General features: G+C 44.5%; 1 protein-coding gene across 1 annotated transcript; it reads left to right on the plus strand.

Annotated features, from left to right (window-relative positions):
• The first annotated feature begins 1,379 nt into the window (after nucleotides 1-1,379).
• LOC124291137 lies at nucleotides 1,380-27,451 on the plus strand. Its single transcript, XM_046728049.1, has 8 exons — nucleotides 1,380-1,476; nucleotides 18,889-19,789; nucleotides 20,066-20,381; nucleotides 20,514-20,689; nucleotides 21,270-21,428; nucleotides 23,223-25,117; nucleotides 25,712-26,264; nucleotides 26,573-27,451. The coding sequence occupies exons 2-8, from the start codon at nucleotides 18,922-18,924 to the stop codon at nucleotides 27,055-27,057; spliced, it is 4,452 nt and encodes a 1,483-aa protein (XP_046584005.1). The 5' UTR covers nucleotides 1,380-1,476; nucleotides 18,889-18,921; the 3' UTR covers nucleotides 27,058-27,451.

The raw sequence follows: 27,451 nt of genomic DNA on the forward strand, positions 1-27,451 counted from the left end.
TTTTGTTCTGCAAAATGAACCCTTGTCCATTGGTGTTCTGCAAAATGAACACTTGTACATTGGTTGGAGTGCATGATGCTAGACTTGTGATCCCTGGCCGCGTCATACCAAAAGAGGTTAAAATGTACTTGTTGGTCCCTGCCTGGCGCTTGGCATTACTGGGTACAGCAAGAACTGGTCGGCTCGGATTCAGTATAATGTGTCCGAGTGGGGTATTCATGCTTCACTGCGGCATGGTATCTCAGTGGGCTAGCACTATAAAACCAGCTTAAGTCTGGGCTAGTACAAGCAGCCGCACATACACATACACACGCATGCACGTCCTCATATGAACGAAATACTCTCAAGCACGACGTTAAACCCAATTTCACCTCACCTCGTCTTCATCCTCTCTCATCTTTCTGAAAATTCCATTTTTCAGGATCAGGTTCTGTTTAATGCATATATTCCATTAGGAAATAGTCTCAGAATTTAATTTTCTTGGCGACTAGGGAATGGTGTACCATGCCAATCTTCAATTCACCAGAGACATTTTCAAACATCACCATAAGGTGCCACTGTAGGAAATATATTGAGTGAGTGAGGTTAGTTTTATGCCACCAGCTATATGGCGGCTGTCTGTAAATAACTGAATCTGGTTCAGACAATCCAGTGATCAACAGCATGAGCATCGATCTGCACAATTGGGAACTGATGAGGTGTCAACGAAGTCCGGGATCCTGGCCACCCGATCCTGTTAGTTTACACTGTAAGGTGACACTAGTTAGCACTATTTATCTTTGTATCATAACATGCTGTATTATATACTGCACACTTTAGCACGAACATATGATTTCACCAACATACAGCACTACTGCAGTATAAAAGAAGAGCACAGTCCCTGCTTGATAAAATGAATATTTAACAAACAGTAGGAAATCTGATGATGGATATTTAGAACTTAACATAAGGTATGGTATGGATTTACAACTTCCTTTTTGTTTACAACACCAGCTTTCTGGCCAACTTCTTGTCCCTTCTGGTGAATGGCAGAATATGATTTACAAGCAAAATAAGGTACATTATTTTATCCAAGTAGTGAATCTTCACGAATGCTAAAACATGAAAATATTACAAACTATTTATGTAAATATCTCCGGTTCTAATTTTGATATTGCACTTTCTTTTTCATGGTTATGTGAAATCAGAGACCATATAATATATCTATTATATGGTCCCTGGTGAGATGTTATAAAGTGTATTGCAACTTGATCCATTCGTCACCACTCGCCCCTATTCGGTTTGTCCCGGAATAACACGAGTTGCTCGCCCCCACTCGGGTAATCTCGGAGGTTGCGGAAATGGGCGAGTGGTGACAAGGTTGCACAATTCTATTTTTAGCACTGGGTTTACCCGAGTTCAGATGCACAGCTTTCCTCAAAGAAGAAGACATGTATGCATCTCATACTTTAACCATAGCCAAGGACAATTAGTCAGGTACGTGTTGACGGAATTATGATTGTTTACCTTCTAATTTCGGCTGTCACTATAACGTATGCAATGTAATCCCTTTGAAATTACGACATTCGTGACTGCCTGTGGTGAAATATGTCAAGTATCTGACACTGGAAGTGAAATTGCAACTCGATATAATATTATTGGGGAAAGATATCCGCCCGTATCCCCCTTTTATACATATTTTAAAAAAAAAGCTTCACTGGGGCCTAGAATATTAATTACTGTAATAGCCATGAATGTGTGCTGACCTAGTAACGAAGTGACACGACAAACCTACTCTCTCTCTGACATTGAGTGAAATAACAACCACACAGTTTTAAGAAAACAACTTTTAAAAATAATAAATTTTAATGAAAACGATACTGGTGATGTAATATTAGCTTATATACTAGACATATCTTTATTGTTGCATATATACTTGCAACATAGATATGGTATAATAAGCATGATATTATATTCAATTCTTTAATTAATCAGAATAATATATTTATAATATAAATAATATATATTCTTATGCAAGCATATTTTTCTGACCACCTGATTGGTCCGGAGGCGGTCACGTGACCGTCGACAGAAAAGTTTGGTCCGACCAAACGTGATATTGACCTGAGTTACTATGACGTCAAGCTATGTCTTCGTCCTCGGTCAATATTGCTTTTCGCGGGTCCATAAAAAAAAGGTATTGACTTTATCACCAGTCTATAATTGTATAGTATCTAATATATCCCTCAACATAAATATATATATAAATATATCTACCCTGTGAATCCCACTGGGGTGTTCTCATTGATACTAATGACAATGTCCTCGTGACAATTGTTCATGATATGAAACCTACCATGATAGCTTTTCTATTTACACATCTGAACAATACATCTAAATTATTATCAACTCATTGATAAACAATACAAGATACTGCAAGACCAACAAAATCACACATACAAACAAATATGGTATCTCCAGCACACAAACACAAGAATATGTGACAAGTTTAAACATAATATTAATTTGATATAGACTATTATTTACATGAAGTGGTTTTTGCCTTAGACTGGCATAAAAGGAACACAATAATAGGAACTACTAACCCTTCAGTTCCTGGTCTTGTGTCTGTCTCCCAGTGTTGTGTCAGTGGGAAACTGCAGAGGTGAAAACAAAGGGTTTAAAAGTAGGACACCCAATTAAAAACCTAGCCAATCATTAATATGCTTAGGTTTCTACTTTGATTGATAGCTGATCTACCCTACACTGAAGTGGACTGACCCAATGAGAATCGCTTAATAATAGAGAGGAGCTTTAATGACCTTACTTAGCTTACAACGGCTTAAGTATCTTGTGCAGATTGAAATAGAAATGGGAATTTGATTATATATACATCAGTGAAGTTGATCATAATGCTTGAAATTAATGCAATAATAAATCGTTACTATAGGTGCTGTATTATCTAAACTATACACAGGACATTATTTACAACTTGTTGAAGTAAAATAGCTAAATGACAAAACATGATCACGAAGTACATAATTAAACTCTACCTCATTACAGTCCTCATTAAATAGCATTTTAGCAGAAGATTAGCTTGATTAACTTGTACAAAATATGTTGATAGCACAGTCCATCTGGAGCTGCTGGAATATTGGTTGAAGGGAGAGTTAACGATTGGAAAGTTAAGTAATTTTTCTTGTAATAAGGGACAGCTCATAATTTATAGCTAGAGGGGATGATGACGACTTTTAGGGGGTGTCACCCATTTTGTTCTAGGGAGGTTTGTGTGTGTAGATACGTACCATATGACATGATTTTGGTGATTTCATTTCTGGTTCAGGTAGGTAAATCGGTTTTAGGGAACTAACTGACAGTCATTATATGTTATCAGATAAAACTTGGTCAGATCTTGTTGTTTTGAAATTGCCAATCTGAGCAGAAATTCGAATATATGTGCATAAGAATACAGCTCAGCAACGGAGAAGAACAAACTGGTGCTTGTAGGGATGCCTTAATGTCTTGCCTCAATGTCTACCTCTAATTTCCCATATATGGCATGTATCAGAGACAATGTCTAGCATTTCGAATTTAGCTGTTGTTGTCTCTGTAAACTTCAGACTTTATCTTTGACAAAGTGTCTGAACCTGTGAGTGAGTGCATATGGTTTTTGACGCCTTTAGCAGTATTCCAGCAGTATCATTGTGGGGGACACCAGAAATGGGCTTCACACATTGTATCCATGATGGGATTCTAACCCATGTCTTTGTGACGAGTGAATGCTTTAACCACTAGGCTTCCTCACCGCTCCACCTGTGAAGATGCTACAATACATCTATGGTCACTACATTACTGACAAAGGAATCATGGATCCTGCAGGGATTTAGAGGATGCGAAGTCCTGCGTCCTATACGCTTAAAAAATGTCAATGGACGCAACAAAATTTATTAGTGCATCCACAGGGACGCAGAAAAAGTCAAAATACTTTTTGTAAAAATTCCAATCAAGTAACAATAAGTTATCAAAGAGTTTGCTACTAGCTGGGTTATGGTATAATTTGCAATTCAATTACTGTAACAAATAATATGATGATCATGATACACACGACAATAACACTATTAATAATAATATTTAAGTGTCTGGGATCCCCATTATGTTGTCCAGGACCCCTGAAATTTAAGAGTATGAGTCCCAGGGACCCTCAAAAACAGGACTCAAGATAAATCTCTGATGAAAAATGAGGACTATTTTTATGGATATACAACTTCTTTATTCTATATAGCTTGGACCCGAATCTCTTGTTTCATTTTCGTTATATTTTGTGAGTTCAGAGAGGATTGAGCGAAATTCCTCCTCTGAGATCTTACTGTCAGTGAGTGCAGTGGAAATCGGCTCACTTACTGTGTTCAGCTTTGCTTCTGCCAGAACCCTGATCCCATCATGTTTCAATGCCTTACGATGCAGTCTGCGTGATGCCAACTTAAGCGCCAACCCTAACACCCCTGCCACCCCAGCTGTTATTTCAATGCCTAGCACTATAGGTGCAGCCACGATGGTAGCTAACAACCCAACACCTGCCAACTCCTAGTCCCATGCTGGTTACCATAAGGGTAGTATCAGCCCCGTCCACGATATTGAAAGCTCTATGGTACTTTTTACATAGTGCTTTACGTGTGTCGCGGTCTTGCTCTAGTTGACGTTTTACATCACATAACTGCCTCAAGCGGAACCCATCTACGGTTTCCAGTGTCTTCGCTACTTCCTCTATGACTGGGTATAGCCCCATCCTATAATATATCTTTCAAAAGATATTTTAATTGGGTTTCATTTAATCTTCGATTAGCGTACTTGAGACTTATAAAAGCAGCAAATACTCATGTAGGAAAATAGGTGAGAGTGCAATAGGTGGCGTTGTTTTCACATGAAACTCCTCAAAGTGGCGGCTTATTATCCACCCATGGTAGGGGATTATTAAGGAGATTATATTACCTGTTGAGGGGTCGGTTGTATGGCGATCTGAGCGGCTCCACCTGGCCTGGGAACTCCAGCGTACAGTCACCCGGGTAAAAGTTGTTGTTCTGCAGGAGCAATATGCTCTATTAAGGCGTCCATGATGAGTGTGGAGCCTGGTGCTATAGATGTAATCCTTAGCGTACCCGTAGCAGTCATACCTTAACTCACCCCTCGGGGTGAAAATAACTTATTGGGGTTCAGGCTTAGTGAAATCGTTGTATTAGGGGCGGAATGAAACACCGGGCTGGGTACCGCTATTCTTAACTTCAGAGATATCATTATGTTCATTGTATGTGATATAAGGTGAGGTGAGGGTTAAGTTGATTAGCCATTGGGTTCTTTAAAATCTGATAGCGGTATCTGCCTATACACTTTGTCTTTGAAGTGTAGGATGTATAAGGTGTCTTCCTCAGGCTGATCGAATCCCTCTAGGTCCTTGAGTGTGAGTTTGGGTAGATGATCGGCTATTGCTGCCCGCCTATATACATTGTCTTTCAAGTGTAGGGCGTCACGAGGTGTCTTCCTCACCAGGCTGATCGAATCCCTCCGTGTCCCCTAGGTCGATTAAGCGTGGTGTTGGGGTGATGACTGGTCATTGCTATAATACTATGCGAGATAATTTCCAACTGGTTTTCTGATAATAGTTCAGGGGTTAACTTCACCCCATGAAGTGTATGTTGTCAGGTAGGAAGATCTTGGTTAGTGATATAGTGTTTTCCACGATCGCGGTGACACCCTGCAGACTGGTGTTGGAGCCGACACCCACCATGCGTAAACTGTGCAAGCGTGATACTGGTGTCGTTTCACCCACCCAAGTTTGATCCCCTTCGCGATCTCGACATCATTCCCGATGGTTCCCTAGGTAGACTTTGATGATCAGTGTTGAGTTAAGCGGTAGACTCTCTAGTATCCTGACCACGCCTTCAAATTCAGACACCAACTGCAATGTCGCGTTTTGCATGCCCGCTTTACTTTCGATAGCATGTGGGCTGCCATACTGGCGACTGGACTGATGACTTCGCTCGTCTCTGAGTCGGGGCGTAAGCCCACGAGCAGGGTTTCGTTGTTAGCGACTTTGTTTAGGTGGTTGTCTTTGTTATCCGTGAACTGCGTAGGGGAGCGAGCCTAATATTGAGAAACCAGTCGTCTTTATCTGGTATCAACACCCACTTGTCATCTTCGGTGAAGGCGAGCATATATGGCTTGTTTGGTGACGGTAGTGCTCTCAACATCGTCTAAGTCGAACAGTTTGCCCCGAGCGATGGGTATATTATCAATTATCATTACGGTGGTGACTAGGGTGTACTTAGTGTTGACTACGCTCTTGAGGTATCTACTATATCACCTAGGGCTCCACGGAGGACTTCAGCAGCGTTTGTAAATGTTGTTTTTCAGTTTGCAAAGTACAATTTACCATCTACTCGGGGCGTCGAGCGTGTGTCCCAGTCGGAGATCCCCACATTGGCGCATTTTTCACCCGGGCCCTTGTCGCTGGTCATTTTATGTGAAGCGTTAAGCTGAGGTATCCTATATTCGCGGGATTATGATTTATATCTAACACCGATATTATCAGCTCAGGTATGTTGCCCTGAGTCAACCTCTTATACTGCAGCGGTGAAAGCGACTTCGGTTCTACCGTCGTTGTATTTCTCCGTTTTCACGGCACTGCTCTCAGTATAGTGGAAGGGTGACCCCCTTGAATGTTATGCGTTGTGCTCACCTGACCTAGATGAATGTACAGCTCGATGCGGTACTAGGTCGGGTAACCGTGCCTGTGGCGGTTGTTGTTGGTTTTATCTCGTCAGGTGACATGCGAGTGTCTTCGCCAATGGCGGCCGAGCCTCAAGGAGTTTCTTCCGTTGTTGATTAACACCACTGTGCGTTTGAGTCGTTCATCTTGAGTTAGGCTCCCAGGGTTTGAAGACCTCATCGGCTTAGCGAGACTGCGCTGTAGTAGCCGTCAGTTATCTGGCTGCGAGTTCCACTAACGAACAGCTTATTGTTGCTGGCGTTGATGTTAGTCCATTCGCGGTAGGTAGGTGATATCGCGGAGTCGCGACCGAGTTGACGGACGTATTATCGATCAGCGTCGTCAGCTGAATGGCCTCACCGCTCGTTATTCCTGGAAGTGTTATGTACATGTTAGAGTATATATGCTCATTATATAATAGTTTTAAAATGTATTCCCAAGGAGGAGCATCCTGCGCAGAGTGTCTTACTCCCCTGGTGTGTTTTACCCTAAACTGGACATAGATTTCTCACCCATGAAGATCGCGGTTGCTGATGGGATGTATTTCAGCGCCCAGCTTTTAGATGTGTTCAGCCTGTATAAATTTTTCGGTGACTAGCGCTAAGGTAGTTCATGCTTGGTTCAACAACCGATGCAGTTCTGGCAGAATCAACTCAACCGCCGTGTGAAGTGCTACAGCGGGGTGTGGTGTGACATTGACCGACACTGCGGCGTGGACGCTGAGTCAGTCTGTGTTCAAGTTCCGCGTGTACTACCAGGTCAAGTATCCTTAAAGAAATCAGCGTCCCGCTCCCACAGGACAATGCATGGAACCCATTAAACAACAAGTACGATGAAGCGAGCCCTCTGAGCGTATTTACAAGCGAATTGAACTAAACCCGAAGGCGGATTGGCGTTTGCGGGGCGAACCGCGGGTTGGGTATCCCCATCGTTCACCAAATGCCTTGTGGAAGCCAGCAAACTGCTGGTGAAGATTGGGGATACAAGTCGTATCATCTCTTCACAACCAGCGAGTGGGATGACCGTTACATGGCTTTCAATGCCAACAAGGAGTACAGAGTCTGGAGGTTTGATCAGGGAGGGCAGCGGATGACTGGAAAAAGTTTATGTTGGACGCGTCGAAGGGGTTTACTTTCGTGCGGCACTGAGCGGCTTAAGCGACTTCGATTAGAGCGTGCGTGTGAAGGCGGTGTTGGAGTGCGCATGAGCATAAGCAGCGTTCCAGTATTATCGGTAAAGGGGACTGCTACGGCGGCTCAGAAACAGTTCGTTGTCAGCGTAGAGGATGCTATCAATGCTCCAGTTGATCTCGAGTGCCATCAAAGCGCTACCAAGGCGTGTTGGAATATGCCAGGTCGAAAGTCGACTACGTGTTCGGCGTGGGGTTGTACATGGCTCGAGTGATATGCAACTGAGAGTAAAAAGTGGTGGGCTACAACAGCGAAATAGTTGTAGCCCGGCCGGATAAAAGTTAGGCGTCAACCTCGATGTCAGCGTCCCCCGTCCCACCACCCACGACCCGGTGAAAGCGGGTATAGTGGCGCCACCCGGGCCTAGGGTTCAACCAACACCCCTGTGGGGGGTGGCTCCACGTTCAGGAGCAGCACATCGATCATTAAAACAGCCCTGGTGGTTGGTGGGGTAGCTTTGGGGCTTATTTGGTTAAAATTTCTTAGCGCTTCATTACACCAGACGCCCGCGGCGATGGCTGCCCACAGGTTTTGACTAAGCCCGTGGCAGTTTTAGCCAGAGCACCCAGCAATACGAGGCGATGCTACCCAGGATGCGGGCAGGGCCGGCAGCCTTACCAAGCCAGTTAGTAGGGCCTCCCGAGGATTTCAGGTGTTTTTAATCCAGTCTTTAACATCCCCACCACTTGGTGGTGTGCATACCACTTGGGGTGTGGGCCCCACTCTCAGTGACACCACCAGGGTTGATATGATGAAGCCCAATGCAGTCAGAATGCTGGCGATGGTGATGCCTTGCTCCCGGAACAGTATCGAATCCTGTCAGCTAAGCGTGGTGTCTTCATTTAGGACTCGTCGATGGTTTCCCGTACTCTACTGATCTGTGATCGGAGGGCTTCGGTTAGAGGCGGATTCAACGAGTCCGTCTCGTCTTCAAGTTTTTATTCTCTCCTCGTCTGACGTTTCATATCACCATCCGCCCGGTGAGTTTTTTATTTTCATGGCGATGTGCTCATCGATTTCATTAAGTTTCCCCATGTTGTTCCGCGAGTTCTCGGCGTACATGTTTCAAGGCCGTCTAGGCCTCGCAGTTCCCTCAGGGAAAGTCGAGACCGGCAAGGAGTTTGTCATGAATGCGTGGTCAATAGTTACCGATACTGTCCGGCGTTTCTTTAGCATCCCCAGTATTGGCCCTGGCTGCTTGCAGATCTTGGGCTGACCGAGAGGAAGCTTTGGCAGCCCGCCCGCCCGTAATCTATGAAGCCCTAGTTCATCGCGGATCAGCTGGCCCCATGGCGACTGGTGAGTGTTGACAAAGCATCGGCTTTCCGTCTTTTTATGATATCGACCCGGGTGAGCCTTCAATGCGAAGCGTGCCCTTCTTATCGACGGTAAACTTGGCATAGTCCCTTCCCAGCGGCGATGTTGTCTCTATTTTCAACTGCGTTGTAATAATGCGTCGACAGCAGGCTGTACAAGTTCAGTACTTAAGGGGGTAGTGAATGTGGTGTCATCCTCGAATGCCTGGGCACTATCATCCCACATATCATCCATAGGTATGTACTCTGCCATTATTTAGTATTAAAATATATTTCATTTATATAACAATATACGGTGAAAACTAGATCCTTTCAGAAGATCAAAGAGAGCCTCTAGGTGCCAGAGCCGTCGCCAGTCGGTGACCATCACCAACAATCCCAGCAAGATAGACCAGAATCAAACTCTGCTGGTTAGATTTCCAAACCTTGGTGAGAATGACCTCATTGTACCAGGACGCGGTTCGACTGGCGTTCAACCTCCGCGTTGACCTCCACCAGCGACAAGCGTGAGCTAGTGCGGAGCGTGGGGTCGAGCCATCATCAAAGAAAACCACCATCAAGATCAGCGGTAGCGAGGTGCTGAGCATCGGCGACAGCGGCGTGTTTCACTGCTCACGGGGACCTCTGGAAGCGAGGAGAGCAGCGTCAATGGCGTGTACCAGGGTATCAACAAATCGACCAGGTCGGCGCATAGGGTATGCCTTCACGCCAAGAACAGCTAGACAAGATCCGCGGACGGTGAAAGGCCATCGCTCAAAGCGTGCGGGGAACCCGGTTTCTGCGTGCATTTCGACCGAGTTGCTCACGGGACAGCGCCCGTTTACCAGGCAGCTGGGTGATAGGCTTGAATCTGAGCTCACGTTTACTGACTATAGCAAAGTAGTCGTCGTGCGCCCGAGCGGTGATGAGGCCAGTTACGCTATAGACAACATCTCTCTGGAGTTCGACATGGTCACTAGCCGGAGCTGGCCAGGCAGGTTGAAGCCAGTACTCTGGGAAGATGGCCATCCAATACGACCGCATACTGAGGCATAGATCAGTGCGATGCGAGATAAGAAGCGACACTGTGTGGAATATCAACCTGAGCGTGCGGTAGCGATCGATGAAAGGCATCCTGAGTGCGTCCCGTGGAGGATTACGAGGCGTTCGGAGGACAGCGAAGTTTTCAACCCGAGATTGAAAAGGTGGAAGTGACCATAGAGGCGTGCCCAACCAGCTGTTCAGTCATGGTATGAGGCCATACCAGCAGTGGGATGAGATAAAAAGCTACCGAGCAAACATCCATTATATAGCCAAAGACCTGGACCTATCCTCCGTGCAAATCGGTGAATACTTAACTAACAAGTATGCAGCTGTGGTTGGACATCGCGATCCACGGATGGCGATAAACTACGGTAGTGGTGCGTAGAATAGACAATGGCAGCGAAGGAATTACTATCCAGATTACCAAGAAGGCTCAACCGGCTGGTAAGTTGAAATTATATCTATGCGTTATTATGGGTAGCGCAACTTAATATAGACAATGGGAGATTCGTGCAAGCCATCTACTGATGGCAGTAGGCCACTACCTACTGATTTACCCGCGACCCACACTGTGCCATAGTGTGTGGGCAGACTGGCAATGGGAAGACCGTTTTAGGTGTTGGATATGTTGGAGGGTTACTACAAGGATGTGTTTGATAACATCGTTATCATGTGTGCCCTACTCTGAGCATGAATAAAAGCGTACACGGAAAGACCTTGGGTCATGACTGACCGGACGTACACAAAGTCGACCGGGAACAACGCCTGCAGGACTGGTTGAAAGCTCTTCACGAGAAATTTAAAGGGAACCCGGCGCTGTTCATACTGGATGACTGCAGCGCTAATCGTGAGATAACAAAAAAAGAGACATGCTATCGTACCTGGCCTTCTCCGGTCGACGCACGCAAATCACAGCGTCTGGGTACTAGCAGAAGTTCAACTTCGGTGTTGAAAGACCTCAGGGAGCAGGCGATGGGTGGCCTTATTTCATTGCAAGGACAGGGATTCGTTTCGAGTGTTTGAGAGAACGATGTGATGAGCAAATTAGAGCGGGGAGCGGGTGAAGAAACAGCTTCGCTGAAACTAAACATGCTAAGCTCGAGTGCTCAAGACCGACCAACCAGTAGCATATAGGGTGTTTTAGCTTAGCAAATGCAGCAATGCTTAGCAAAGCTTAGCAAAGCTTAGCAATGCTTAGCAATGCTTAGTATAATGCTTAGCATTTAGTTATAGCTATGGTATTTGAAGTGTTAAGGTGGGTGTGCAACTTAACCTTCATTTCCTGTGTTTTGCCTGCATCCGGGTATTATATAGTTAAAACTAAATCTTACTTGTTATATTATAAGATGGAGTGTGAGAATTGCTTTCGAACAATTGTTGGTACCCCAAGTGGACTGATGGCGAGAGAAACTGGTGGCGTTGGCTGTTGGTGGCAAAGCCAAACATTACTTTGGGGAATTACACTCCGGATAAAATTCACAAAATGCCAGCCGAAGAAATCGATAAGCTATGCAGCTGAATCTCACGAGTCGGCTCGGGCAGAAATGACAAAGACAATAGGATCGGCTATGACCCAGATATACACTGGTATTGCGTCATACTTCCTTCCCATTCCCAAAGGCGTCGACTTTACTTGTGGGAAGACCTCGAGAAAGACCCTTTTATCGAACTACGCCTTGAGCTCTATTAGCTGCGAGCTGTACCACAAATATGGTATGTTGTTAGCCCGGTGGTGGCGATTATTACGACAAAGCATTGCCAATTTGAGAGGAAAAATAATAATAATAGTATAGATGGATGCACAGGAGACACCACACCTGGAGGAAACCCCCGTTGGAGAAACCCCAACTGGAGGTGAACCCTCGAGGAGACCCCACAACTGGCCGGAACCCACAGTAACCAGGCAGAAGAATCCTAAAAGAGTAGCTGCGGTAAAAAGCGGTGGTGTAACCAACATAAAATTATCAGGGTGACTCACCGGGCGTCTCTTGTTGGTTGTAGGCGTAACTGCAGCCGTGGCTATCTCGTGGCTATATAAGCGACACAGTGAGGGAAACCACACAGGACTCCCAGTGAGGGTCCCAAGGATTCGGTGATCGGTCCCCAATTAGAGGTCGACCGCACATCATGTTATAATTTAATATTTTTATATCATATACATAATGTCTGAGGGAAAGCGTTAGTCAGCGGCGCATACCGCGCCACAGTGGTCGCCAGTCTAGCCGTAGGATGCATTTCGGTTGACCAAAATGGTGCTTAAACAACCAACTATCAAGCTAGATTTCAACCTGCAGGATATGGGTATGCTCATAATGAACCTTGGTATGGCGATGGCTACAAAGACATCCTAGTAAAACAAGGGATACTACCTGAAAATATTATGAAGTAAAGATGGCCACGATAGCTATGATGGTCGGTGGAAGTTAGTAAATGCCCTAGCATTTTCGGGAGTAATTTCCTCTTCACCGAAACTCACGAGAGTCAGCGGCTGAAATACAGGAAGAAAGAAAGCCATAATCTCGCTATTGAGAAATTACAGGCTGCCCAATCCGAGATGCGCTAAAAGCGCCTCCAGAGGATCGATTACATTAACGAACAACTCAGGCGTGAAAACCATGCCGTTCAAACATTCCGCGATGTTGGTGGCCTTGAAGAATACTACTTATTAACTGGTAAACAGTTGCAACCACTCAATAAACCCACACTCGCTCAGTACTACACACCATCCAAGGGACAAATGGACCGTGAACTGACTTTCATAAGCGCTGGGTATAGCAGCGACTGCATTGGTTCTTGAAACAATTAGACTAAATACCCATATAAGTATGCTAAACATGAGACCTGCTCCATACCGATCGCGAATACATACTTATGGGAAGACTGAAGGCCTGTGGTAGGAAATGCAGGACTCAGGGGTACTGTTGTTTCCACATGGGAAGCCCTAACTACGTGTGTTCTGTGTAATGCGGTATAGGGGTTAAAGGGCACTACTGTCTATGCAAAGCTCCGCAGGTGACGTGGTCAGACATCATCTCATCTACGAGAATAAAAGGCCTACATAAAAGAGCGTGGCGACTTCTCAAGATAACAGTGTAGTGTCCCAATTAGAGATTATACACACCTACATTATAGCTATGTTTGTGGAAATTGAGCCCAGGGAAGGTTGCCTGAGCAGCTGGCAGATGGATGTGGGGAAAAGTATAGATATCAGTGTCCTCAAACCCATGATTATTAGTGAAGTATATAAGGGGTGCTTTCGTTTACAATCATGGTAAAAGTAGGGTTTGATGTGCCATGGGCTGGGCACACTTGGAATTACTTTGATGGTGGTAGATGTGCATGGGGATATAGATATACTTGTTGGGGACTTCGTTGCAAGTAATACAAAACACCCTACTATGCTGCGCATATTCGGGTGGGTTGAGGGAATAATCGATAAGGTGTATCTTGATTTTTTACCTTTACTGTGACCCAATTAGACATTGGTTCTCTTAGGTGTGTACGCATAACTATAGCGACTATCTGTGACTCAAACAAATGCATAAAGACAGAGAGAAGTGATCGAATTATTCTGCATCACGAAAACCAGCATTGTTGAGATTACTAGGTTTAGAAGCCCCTCCTACGGTAAAAGAATTAAAAGCTCAAAGCAAAACAGCTTGGATTCACGGGTTATTCAAACCTGGGGAGAGCGGGTTAATCGCATTGTTATCACATGCCCCGTAGCAAAACCTCCACTGTAAAACAATTGAAAACCGAGGCGCGTGATTTGGGGTTAGGGGGATATTCCGTATGAAACCACAGCTTGTAGAACTATTACGACAGAATAGAGGCTGTCGACCTACAGTTCGATGCACTGGCGTGCTGTAGGCAACTATTTGAAGGCTGGCGCATGCGTTGATAGGAACATAGACATTACAGATATTAAGCCACTGATAGCTGATAAGATCAACCAGGAACTAGCCAGTCTGGGAAGTATCAAGTTCAGATCACAGTGAAAATGTGGCTCGATAAGAGCGTGAGGCGGGGTCACTGATGCGTTCAGCCTTACTTCGAGGTAAACAAGAGGTTGCCACACATAGAGACCATTGGCAGCATCAATGCGATACTAGTTTTCAGCGAATCACGGGAATACCTAGAGCGCTACACACACTTGGGGTCTGGGTGGGCTGTAGATAAAATCGATAATGTCTATCTAGACATAGCTAACTCGTGCCTTTCAGAGGCGGGTCATACCTAGACTTGCCCCTACTATAGGAAAAAACAGGCTATGGTAGCGTTAAGAATAGAGAGGCGATTGCCTGAGGGTAGCTATCAGGTCAGCCTTGTTTCCAGCTGACACTCATTCAGACAGGCTTTCTAGCTATCCCCAAGATGATGGGCTCAACTGGGATGGTATAGATGAACCAACCCCATATCCCAGATCACTAAAGTAGAAAAACAGAATAATCTAGCTATAAATGTCTTTGGAGCGAAGGCGACACAACAATAGTGCACAGGGTTAGCCCAGTGTTGGGAAACCCCAACTGGTGGAGGGACAGGGGAAACCCCTCGGCGTTATCAATATATTCATGATCCAGCGAGGTGAAAAGTATCACTACTGCGTGGATAAAACATCTCACCCGGTTGTTTGCCGCGACCAGTGGCTACGATGGGAAAAACACTTTTGTGTGCGATGCCTACACGGTTTCAGCCGAGCTGATTTATTAGAATCCCACGGGAGGATTGCCAAGGTGTGGGGCAGAGCTGACCCATGCGGGTGCGACATGCCTGAGGAAGGTGACAATATCCTAAAATTCGGCAACCACAAGCACCAAATGTCGTGCCTTATATCATATCACGCTGACTTTCATGAAGCCTTGGTCAAACCAGTTGTTGGGGATACCCCAACAGTTGAGGCTACGCCCGGCGCTAGAGGATACCCCAACCACACTCAAAACACATGAGCATGAAGCCTGTGGGTTTGGATACATTAATAGATCGTTGTGATGGGGGAAGCGAAAGCTCGGTAGTGTATAGGGGCCCTGGCGGCTGAAAGGTTTCTAAAGTGTTTGCAGGAGGAAGAAAAAATTATTAGGAATGCACTGTATAGAGTGGCTCCAATGCGTATGACCGAGCCGACAGGCTAGCTCACGCCTGTAGCACTAACTGTCGCGTGTGTGACTCACCACTGAATGGTGATTGGGTGAGAGATCACTGCCCGTAACCGGTAAAGTATAAGTGGCTCACAGCTGCGATGTAACCTCAAGCTTAGAATCAACCCTAAGACAATAAACATCCCGTTGTCTTTCACAACTTGAGAAGTGCGACTCTCACTTAATCATGCAGGCCATCAGCGAAAATCGATGGTAATATAGCGTGCATTCCCAACAACATGGAGAGATACATCTCCTTCAGCTTAAAGCGGTCTTAGGTTCATAGATTCAGTACAATTTCTCTTGTCTTCATTAGACAGTCTGGTCAAGGTCAATGATACCTTCCCTATCACCGACCGATACACAGGCGCCGAGACTAGACCCCTGCTTATGAGGAAGGGTGTGTACCCTATGAGTACATGGATAGTTGGCCCAAGTTCACGAGACCAGACTACCCCTATCAGAGAATTTTACAGCAATCTGACAGACTCGGAAATATCCCAAGGCGATTACTTTCGCCGCGATTAGCGTATGGAATAAACTGAGTTGTAAGAACCTGGGGATTATCACGACCTGTGCGAGGGCGGATGTACTGCTGTTAGCCGGCGTGTTTGAGGCGTTTAGGCGGACATGTTTCAAGCAGTATAAGCTTCGACCCGCGTGGTATTACACCAGCCCAGGTCTGTAGGTGGGATGCCTTGCTTAAAAGACGGAGTTAAGTTGGAATTGCTTACTGATTACGACATGCACCTATTCATTGAGAAAGGCTTGCGAGGTGGGATCTCCATGGCAACCAAGCGATCACAGCGAAAGCAAATAATCAATACGTTAAGGGCTCGACCCTAGCAAGCCAACCAATCACATTCTCTACCTCGGCGCCAACAACCTATGCGGTTGGGCCATGAGCCAGTATCTACCTACAGGGGATTGAATAGGAAGTCACATGAGAGTCGATGTTATGAGCATCGCACAGTTCAAACAAAGGTTATATCCTCGAGGTTGACTTGGAATACCCCAAGGAATTACGCATCACACAACAGCTACCCCTGGCCCCGAGCGTATGAGGGTTAACGAACTGGATGTCTGAGTACCAACATAACTTATTAGGTGGAAGTGTGACAGGCGTTGAAAACTTCGTGCCTAACTTAATGAATAAGACCAAGTACATCGTTCACTATCGCAACCTACAGCTGTACCTGTAATGCGTTGGGTATGAGGCTGACCAAAATACACAGGGTGCTTCGTGTTCACCCAGAGCCCCTGGATGGAGCCTACATCAGAATGAACACAGACCTCGAAAGCTGGCCACCAGTGACTTTGAGAAAAACCTCTACAAGCTCATGAACAACTTCGGTGTTTGGTAAGACTATGGAGAACCTGAGGAAGCGTGACCGTGAAGCTGGATTCGGTCGAATGAGGAAGACAAGCTCAGGAGACTGATAGCCAGTCCGACATTCAACCGTAGCAAGATATTCACCGATGACCTAGTTGCCCTACACATGAAGAAAAGCCACATAAAATTCAACCCGGCCTGTTTGCGTGGGGATGAGCATCCTCGATTTATCCAAACACCTGATGCGATTTTACTACAGCGAGCTCAAGAAACGAATGCGGCGACAGGTGTGAAGTACTGTACACTGACACAGATTCCCTGCTGATGGAGATTCGAACCGAGGGGCGTGTAATGCGAGGACATGAAAAACACCTCGATTTGTATGACACCAGCGACTACCCTAAGGACCATGCCATACACGATGCGGTAAATAAAAAGGTCCTAGGTAAGATGAAGGGCGAGTGTGCTGGCATACGCCCATAGCGAGTACATAGGGTTTGAGGCCTAAGATGTACTCCATACTGAAGGCCGACAATGGTGAAATCGAGGAAGGCTAAGGGTGTTAAGAAGTATGTGGTGAAACAACACATCAAACATGCCAGATTCAAAGGAAGCCCTGTTCAAGACCATTACCTTTAGGCATAAAATGAACACACTTAGAAGTGATGGCCATAAGATATCTGGACTGACTATAAACAAAGGCGTCCCTGTCACCTATGGACACTAAGCGTTGGATAGCTATTGATGGGATAAACGACGTGCAGCGTATGGACATGAGAAAATTGAACATGTCACGGAACCAGAAAGTTTGAGGCTATTTACTATAGCCAGCGTGGAGTACTGGAAAGGAGCTGGCGCTGTAGATAAGCTGGCTAAAATGGCGAGTACCCCTGGAGGAAGCCAAAGCGTGGCGAAAAACAAGCCCTGTGGCAGATCTATTTGCGGCACCGCGCATGCGATGCCTAGAAGGAGGTTCGGTATTAACATACCTAATAGCGTTCACCAGGCAGACCTACTGTTCCTACCCACGACAAGAGGTACAAGTATACCTTAACCGTAGTGGGCGTAGCCAGTCGCTACAAAGGAAGCCGAACCCTTGACCACGAAGTCGGCCCAGGTAGCCAGAGGATTGACATATACAAAGCGCAGTCCGCTGGCTTGGCCAACAGAGCTGCAAGTTGACCCCGGACGGGAGTTCATGGGTGCCGTGTCACAACTGCTAGCCAAACCACGATACAAAGGGTCAGGCGTGGCGCGGCTGGAGCCCATCGCAGCCAAGCCATAGTTGAGAGATTTAATAGGACTTTGGCTGGCGCTTATTCGGGCATCAGTATGCTAGGGAGATGGTAACCCCAGGAAAAGCGATCGACTGAATGGGTCCGCGAGGTTACCTAAGGTGGTGTCGGCAATCAACCATGAAGTCACCGGCTCACGGATAAGAAACCGGCAGACGCTATCAAACTAAAATCAATAGTTGCAGAGCCGGCTGCTCCATTGCGTGGGAAGGAGAAACAGATACCAGATAGGGCCCTAGTGAGGTATCTATACCAGCCGGGGGAACACGAGGGTGATAGCCGTAAGCGAGCCACCGATCCTATATGGTCAGTCAAAACTTACAACATAGATAAAGTGGACATCAAAGCAGACGAGCCTAACTTATACTACTTGAGGGATGGGCCAGGTAGGGGGTTTGTAAGAGCGGAATTATTGATCGTACCGTACGGTACAGTGTTACCTCCTGTCAACACGGCATAGATGAACTTCAGCCAAGTCCCCGGTAGCTCAGTAGCGCGGCTAGAAGGTATAACATTGGGCGTTCGTACCCCGCTAGCGTCTCAAACTTTTTCATAGTAGGGGAAATGGTAGCAAGAGCTAAGGGTCCGACAAAAGCCTTATTTGGTAAATAAGGCTTTGCAGAGGCTTTTGTTGGAACTGGTCCCGGACTGTCTTTCTCTCTACTACTGACGTTTCGACATAGATTCTACCCAACTTCTAGAATGCCAATCTAAGAAGTAAATCCCTGATCATGTAATAAATATTTACTTACATTTGTCATGTAGGATAGCTGTAGTTGTGGTTGGTGGAGAGTGTGTAGTTGAGAAATCAGTTGTGTTTCCTTCTTTTGTGACATGAAGTGTTCTTGTTCCAGGACATGAACTAGGAGCAAGTTATAGATTTAAGAATGGATAGCAAGCGCAGAAGGGTGGTGAAGTGTCACAAGCAGCCTGATGAAGAGAATGCAGATGGGGGACGATGTAGAAAGGCAACGAGGAGAAAAAACAAAGACCGTAAAAACAATGAAGATGAAGGAAGTGCTGCAGGCATGGCGCAAGTTACCCCTATTGAAAGGAGTCGAGAGGAAGGTTGTGCCTCACGGGAGGCAGAAATTGTCAGCGGGGAGAGAGTTAAAAAGTCTTTGCTTGGTGACATCAAAGATGGGGAGGAGGAGGAAGATTGGGTAAAAGATGAGTCACAAGTGGGTACAGGTACTGTGAAACTGTCAAAATCAAGGCTGCACAAAGGGACGCAACTCCTGTCACCTGGTGATGTAGATAGGGTACAGGCATTGACATCCACAACTACAACTTATTCAGAACCTGATGTGGACCAGAGAACCAGTCAGGCACAATCGTCAACATCATCTTTTGTGCACAGCCAGCACATGCCATTGGGGGTACCAGAGGTACCATTGATTGAACCACAGGTACCATTGACTGAAACACAGGTACCACTGACCGATGAAAGTGACTCTGAGAGTGAAGGATGTACAAGAGCCAAGAGGCGAGGGAAAAACAAGAACATTGTAAACAGGGAATGTGTTGACAGTGCCATGACAGCAGTGGAAGAGGAAGATGTTCCCTCACATGAGGCTGATGTTGGAAGGGACGATGCTGAAGAATGTTTGTATAGTGACTTCACAGATGAGGAAGAGGAAGGAGAAGAGGATGGGGATGGAGATGGAATAGGAGATATATCACAACTTGGAGCAGGTGCAGCGAAAGTGAAGTTCCAGACTGTGAAACAAAAATCATACAAACTTGTAGATAAAGGTATGTTGGCTGAAATTAGTAAAGATAGTAACTGAAGGATTACATCGTGGAAAAATCAGGTGCTGGAGCATCATACAGCATATAATGTATTCATGACTTACTTCCGAGATCTCTAATTTTGAGCACCTGTGTTATAAATTGATCTTTGTATTTAGTCAACACAGATCTCGAGTAACATTCATAATACGCAGTTGTCATGCTGTAAGTAATGAAAAATGTGAAACTTAGATTCTGTTAATAGATATCTGTCTGTAATAAGTTTTGTTCCATTTTCAGGCACTACGTCACTGGCCAAACATGTTATTGGATGTTACCGAAATCCACAAGAACCAGTGTCGCAACCACAGCTTGACCAAGGGACACAACTCCATCCAGTTGGTGATGTAGATCAGAGGCAGACGTCTCAACCACAGCTACACCAAGGGACACAACTCCATCCAGCTGGAGATGTAGATCAAAGGCAGACGTCTCAACCACAGCTACACCAAGGGACACAACTCCATCAGGCTGGAGATGTAGATCAGAGGCAGATGTCTCAACCACAGCTACACCAAGGGACACAACTCCATCCAGCTGGAGATGTAGATCAGAGGCAGTCGTCTCAACCACAGCTTGACCAAGGGACACAACTCCATCCAGCTGGAGATGTAGATCAGAGGCAGACGTCTCAACCACAGCTACACCAAGGGACACAACTCCACCCAGCTGGAGATGTAGATCAGAGGCAAACGTCATCACTTGCAACTACACCCTGCTTAGAAACAAGCCCAAGAACAACTCAAACACAGTTATCAACATCTTCCATTCGTCCTCGCATGTCTAACATACAAGAATCTGTTGTATCAGAGATTCAGTCACTTGGAGTACCGGAAGTACCACTGACCAGTGAATCTCCTCCAGGTGAGTGGTACATGAGAAAACGGAGATGCTTGTCGTTTAGATAAGTGATGCACATGATTGAATAATGTCAGATGTCTTTGCCCTATATTGCATATACAGCAAGTGTGAAGTTATTAAGGTGTAATCTATGTACAGTCAAACAGCTTTGTTTTGATGTGACCTTGTTCCTTTTTTACTTGGTTAGGGACCATTTGTAATTTATGGCTAGGGGAAGGTGATGATTTTGATTTTGACGGAGGAGGGAGAGAGTAAGACCATTTTATTCTGGGGAGATGGGCGTTGGGGGAGGTCAGCAATTTTGTACACATGTACTGTTTTGTACATGACGTGCAGGGGAGAGGGGTGTCACTTACTTTGAACATATATTTTAGGTGGGGGTCATTCACATTGTACATGCTTCTCCATAAAGGTCATTCCCCCCCGCACAATGGCCTTTTATTTGCAATAGCTGCATTTATACAATGTCATGCGTTTATACAGTGTCATGCGTTTATACAATGTCATGCAGTAACTAGTAGAGAGAGTAACACATACATCGACACATTTTGTACTCACATCTCTTGTTCCATTTTGTCACCAGGAGCCACCCAGTACAATTTTATCCAAGTACAGCAACAGTTTGGGGAAGTTACAGTGAAGGGAGCCAAGAACCTTAGCATTGGCGGAACTCAGAACTTTGGTAAGCCTGCTCAGGAGGAAGAGGAGGAGCAAGCTTTGAGCACAGTCCAGAAGATCCGGAGTGAGTTGATCATACATTAAGTTTTGTCATCTCTATACTACCAACTTCCAGAATGCCACTCATTTTACCTTGCACTACAAGACTGCCTGCTGCCTGTCTTTACAGGAAAGGGGAGGTGGGGTAGCCAAGTGGTTAAAGCGTTCGCTCATCATGCCGAAGACCTGGGTTCGATTCCCCACATGGGCACAATGTGTGAAGCCCATTTCTGGTGTCCCCCACCATGATATAGCTGGAATATTGCTAAAAGCAACGTAAAACCCTACTCACTCACTTTGCAGGAAGTCTGAGGGTCGTGTAAAGTAAGGAAATTGTGTAGCGGACTCTACTGCAAGTGAAGGATTCGGTCTGAAAGGTGTGATTAATTTGTTTTGGCATGGGGCAAGAACATAATCCTGACCTACAGGGATATAAATAACATGTCCACACAACAATGTGAGTATTTGTAATTGACAACATAAGTATTAACGATCTAGCTTGTCAGAATTACAAGGTTGCTGTGGTTCATATATGGTTCAGATCACAGCATCTTTTGGGTGACTTCTTTGAGTGGCATTTTAGAAGTTGGAAGTCAGATAGAACAAGTATATATGGATGACAACTTCTTTTATTCTAGACCACGACATATCGATACAGGTTCTTGTATTGTTTTCAAGTTTTCTCACTTGAAAACGATACAAGAACCTGTATCGAAATGTCGTGCTCTAGAATAAAAGAAGTTATCATCCATATATATTTGTTCTATCTTTTGAGTGATTTTCATGTTAGGTTCTGGTTGCTAGAGGTCAAACTCTAGAAGTGTTAGTGTAATGTATGGACAATGAAAACATTTTGAATCAGTGAGGATAATCCATAAATAAATTTAACATCTGTAAACAGTTTAAATTTATAAGACTGCAGTTAGTTTTTATATTTGCCGCACCTGAAGTTTGACATTACAAATAATGTTGCAGGTAAATGGCAGGTATTATAAATATAAGTACAATTTAACCAGTGTCCTAAGGTAGAAAATGTATAAGTGGTCAATACAGTTAGATGAATTCTGGTGGATGTTGTGTGAATACCTCTCGTTTATTGAGCCAACATGTGTGTTTGTTTGACGTGTGTGCCCATGTTTTGAATAAGAACGGATAAATTATGTGAATGGTTCGACTGGAGGCTGAAGATCATAATTCTTGAAATGCATGTAACTTTAAGATAGCTAGAAGTATATGTGTCTTTCAGCTTCAAGGTTTTCTGATATCAAATGCGGTAAATATCTAATGCTTAATCTCTGAATATATGTATAATTTTTTGACAGAAACAGAACTCCTTTTAAATTGAGTAAGTGAATTTAATTTTACGTCGCACTCAGCAATATTCCAGCTTTATGGTGGCGGTCTGTAAATAATTGAGTCTGGACCAGATAATCGAGTGATCAACAGCATGAGCAGCGATCTATGCAATTGGGATACGATAACATGTGTCGACCAAGTCAGCGAGTCTGACCACCCGATATTGTTAATGGCATCTTACGACAAGTATGGGTTACTGAAGATCAATTCTAACCCAGATCTTCTCAGGTCCCTTTTAAATTGAAGTAGAGCCCCAGTGAGAATTGAGATTGAGGAAATCTAGACTTGCTTCATTTAGGGCTTTAGCAATGCAGAAAGGGCAGTGTGGAAGTGACAATAATGCAGTGCAGGGACAGTAAGACAGACATACATATCTCTGTATTCTTTGGTTGAACTGCCTGAAAGAACATATGGTTTCATAGATATTTCAATTTTTTTTATGGAATATGCATTATTTCTACAGAAAGAACAACTTCAAGGATACATTCCTGGACCAAGAACATAGTGGACACAGAAGGTTTGCAGCAGGTAATTGATCGCATTGAGAGAGGATCAACATGGGTGACCATTAAGGGAAGACCAGGTGAGGGGAAGTCTACAGTAGCCTACATGACTCTCAAAGATCAACAAAGCAAAGGGAGACAAGTGTTTCAGGTTGTGTCGCCAGAAGAGTTCAATGAGGTAATTATGGCCTGTCCCCACCCTGTCATAATGTTGGATGACATATTTGGTGATCTGGAATTCGACAGAGCAGAATGGGCGAGGTGGAGACCAAGTCTACGACCTATTGTGGATGTGAAAGATATGGACAAACTCACAGACAATGTTGCTGTGGTTGCAGGAACATCAGATGGAACAAGAAGTGACCCGAAACAGTCTATAAGAAAAGGACCACCCAAAAGGGGACCTATTATTATCCTCGTAGGTCGTGATTATGTTCTGAAATCCTCACTGACTGACTTGGGAAGAATGGCAGATTATATCACTAACATCCAACACGTGGTTGAAATTACAACTCAAAGAGACACAGATGAAAAAAGACAAATTTGGAATGTTAATGCCCAGGGGAAGAACATAGACTTCAATGAGACAGTTGTTTCTAAAATATTGAATGCTGACTGTCCTCATGGGTTTCCTCATGTGTGTAAAATGTTTGCCACTGAATATGAAAAGGAAAAGAATATGATTCCAGTTGAGTCTTTCTTCAACAAGCCTCTTGGGTTTCTCAAACAGACGCTGAACAAGTTTCTGGCAGATAGAAGTAAGTGTGACTTATTCAAAGCTATGGCTCAAAGAGATGGACAGATCAGTGAGCAGGATATACCAGGAGATGATTGCAAGTCAGCTGCCAATGACTTACTTGGATCTTATCTCAAGAAGGAAGATGATGTATACACGTTCGACCATCCATCTATTTTTGACACTGTTGCCCTTATTCTGATCCAGAATCACACAAGCTTTGTCATTGAAAAGTGCAGTTTGCCATTTATCCACCAACGTCTTCGTTTGAAACCTTCCACAAGATCAGCTGATGATGCATCTGTAGATACAGATCTTGTAGCACGTATTCCACAGTTCTATGCTGTACAATTAGCTATGAGATTTGCTGCTGAAGTTCAAAGAAGGAATCTGTTGCATGTGCTGTCACACCAGGCATGTTGTGATGTGGAGTTCATTGACAAACTGATGAACTTCCTGAAGACAGGCTGTCATGCTTCCGTTCCTGATATGCTAAGTCTTACTGATAAATCATCGCATCAGTCATTTTGTGAATTACTTTCCAGCAACAAATCACATCAGTTTATCAACTACATTATGATGAAAGAAAGCGTACAATTTTCTCAGAATGGAATTAAAGAAATTTTACTTGGGGTGTGCAGAAATGCTGCTGGCAATGTTTTGACATACATGAAAGAACACATGCACTTTGATATAGACACTCGGTATGGATTGGATCATCAAACACCGCTAATGATCGCAGCAGGAACTAGAAACAGCAGTTTCTTGAAGCAGATTCTGTCTTTAAATCCTGATCTGAATGCTGCAGACAGACGGTATAAGTCTGTCCTTCATTACATTTGTGAGAACGGTCTTACATCCGCTGTTGCATACATTGTTGACAAAGGTGTGGAAGTGAATGTACAGATGGCTTTCCAGCATATGCCTCTGTACTTGGCAATACAAAATGGACACATTGAGGTTGTTAAACTTCTCTTGAATAGAGGATGTGACAGTGACAATCATAAGGGCCTGCTTTGTGCGATTGGCAGTGACAAGAATGACATGGTTAAATTGTTCCTAGACAGGGGTGCCCAAGTTGAAAGAAATCATCTTTTCATTGCATGTGAAAGGGGGGAAGCCTGACATTGTGAAGATGTTGTTAGAAAAGGATGCATATATTGACAAGAAAGCATTGGATGGAAAAACCTTTCTTCATACGGCAGTAGGATGCGGATATAAACGTGTTGATGTGTTACTGAAGGCAGGAGCTGATCCAAATATACAGAGCAATACAGGAGATGCACCTCTTCATACAGCAGCAAATTATGGATTTGTAGATTGTGCAGATGTTCTTCTAACAGCTGGAGCTGATGTGAATGTACAGAACGAAGAAGGTGACACGCCGCTTCATAGAGCAGTGAAGTTACAACGTAAAGCATTTGTTGATGTGTTGGTGAAGGCTGGAGCTGATGTGAATGTACAGAATAACAAAGGTGACACGCCACTTCATAGAGCAATGATGTTACAATGTAAAGCATTTGTTGATGCGTTGGTGAAGGCTGGAGCTGGTGTGAATGTACAAAATAAAGGAGACACACCACTTCACACAGCAGTAGCCACAGAGACCAAAGAATGTGTTAATATGTTGCTGAAGGCTGGAGCTGATGTGAATATACAGAATGCCACAGGTGACACACCACTTCACATAGCAACCAGAAGCTTTCTTCTCAGTGTGCTGATTCGTTACGGAGAGCTGATGTGAATACTCAGAATTACGAAGGTAACACATCACTGCACATAGCAGTGGCACATCAGTCCAGAAACAAATCTGCAGACTTAAAATGCGTTGATGTGTTAATGAAGGCTGGAGGTGATGTCAATGTACAGAATAGAAACGGTGACACACCGCTTCATATTGCAGTAGAATTAGAGTTTGAAGAATGTGTTGATCAGTTGTTGAAGTCTGGAGCTGATGTGAATATACAGAATAACAAAGGTGACTCACCACTTCACATAGCAGCAACAAGCATGTCTAAAGAATGCGTTGATGTGTTAATGAAGGCTGGAGCTGATGTGAATATACAGAATGCCACAGGTGACACACCACTTCACATAGCATCAAAAAGTCTTTCTTTTCAGTGTGCTGATTCATTACAGAAGGCGGGAGCTGATGTGAATACTCAGAATTACGAAGGTAACACATCACTGCACATAGCAGTGGCACATCAGTCCAGAAACAAATCTGCAGACTTAAAATGCGTTGATGTGTTAATGAAGGCTGGAGGTGATGTACATATTCCGAGCCGAATACAACAGGCAACACACCACTTCACCTTGCAGCAGCACATCAGTCTGTAGAGTGTGTTGTTGCTTTGGTGGAGGCTGGAGCTGAAGTGAATGTACAGAACAATGCAGGTGACTCTCCACTTCACACAGCAAGCTAAACATCGGTCTGTAGAGTGTGTTGTGTTGCTGCATTGATGAAGGCAGGAGCTGAAGTGAATGTACAGAATAGTGCTGGTAACACTCCACTTCACATAGCAGCAAGTATGCTTACTGATAAACATGTTATAGCGTTGCTGAAGGCTGGAGCTGATGTGAATGTACAGAATACAACAGGTGACACACCATTGCATAAAGCAGCTTCCAGTCAGTCAAAAGGTTGTGTGGATGAGTTGTTAAAGGCTGGAGCTGATGTGAATGTACTGAATAATAAAGGGGACGCCCCACTACATAGCGCAGTAGTGTCTACAGAGTGTGTTGATGTGTTACTGAAGGCTGGAGCTGAGGTGAATGTTCAGAATACAACAGGTGACACACCACTACACAGAGCAGCTTCAAGTCGGTCAAAAGGGTCTGTGAATGAGTTGTTGAAGACTGGAGCTGATGTCAATGTACAGAATACCACAGGTCCACACCCTTTCCCTCTGGAGGGGCATGCTGGCCTGAAGAGTGGGATGAAGAGTGGATGCAGACCCGGGTTCATTTACTCATGCGAAAAAGAAGACAGCAATGTGTTGTCTGTTGAGATTTTAAAATACATTTGTGGATATGTGCCTGCTTTATCGACCCACTAACAAATGGCAATAGCCTGTTAGTCTTAAGTTAGGTGTTATTTTAATGTTTTAAAATATATTTTAACGTGAGGCAGTAAATGTTTGCACAGTTGCCTCCTTTAGATTTCCTATCGTCATAAGTCCAGCTGGAGTTATCTCCCTTCCATTGCACGTTAGACAAGTAAGCACGCCCGCCCGCATGGCGGTACAGCGCTCATAATTTTCCCCAGCCCACCCACCCAGTAGTATTACTGTTTTGAGGCTATGGCTAATTACTCAGATTTATGTATATATCTGTTAATAGCAAGTTATTTCAGGATGTTTGGAGGAATAATTCTTGTCTGTATTAAGCCCCCGCATGAGGGCTTTGTATTAGTTTCTCCTCCACTGGTGTATTAAAGTTGCCAATCTTTCA

The sequence above is a fragment of the Haliotis rubra genome, unplaced genomic scaffold (assembly GCF_003918875.1).
Source record: "Haliotis rubra isolate DU_JTF1 unplaced genomic scaffold, ASM391887v1 Scf483, whole genome shotgun sequence".
NCBI classification, from domain to species: domain Eukaryota; kingdom Metazoa; phylum Mollusca; class Gastropoda; order Lepetellida; family Haliotidae; genus Haliotis; species Haliotis rubra.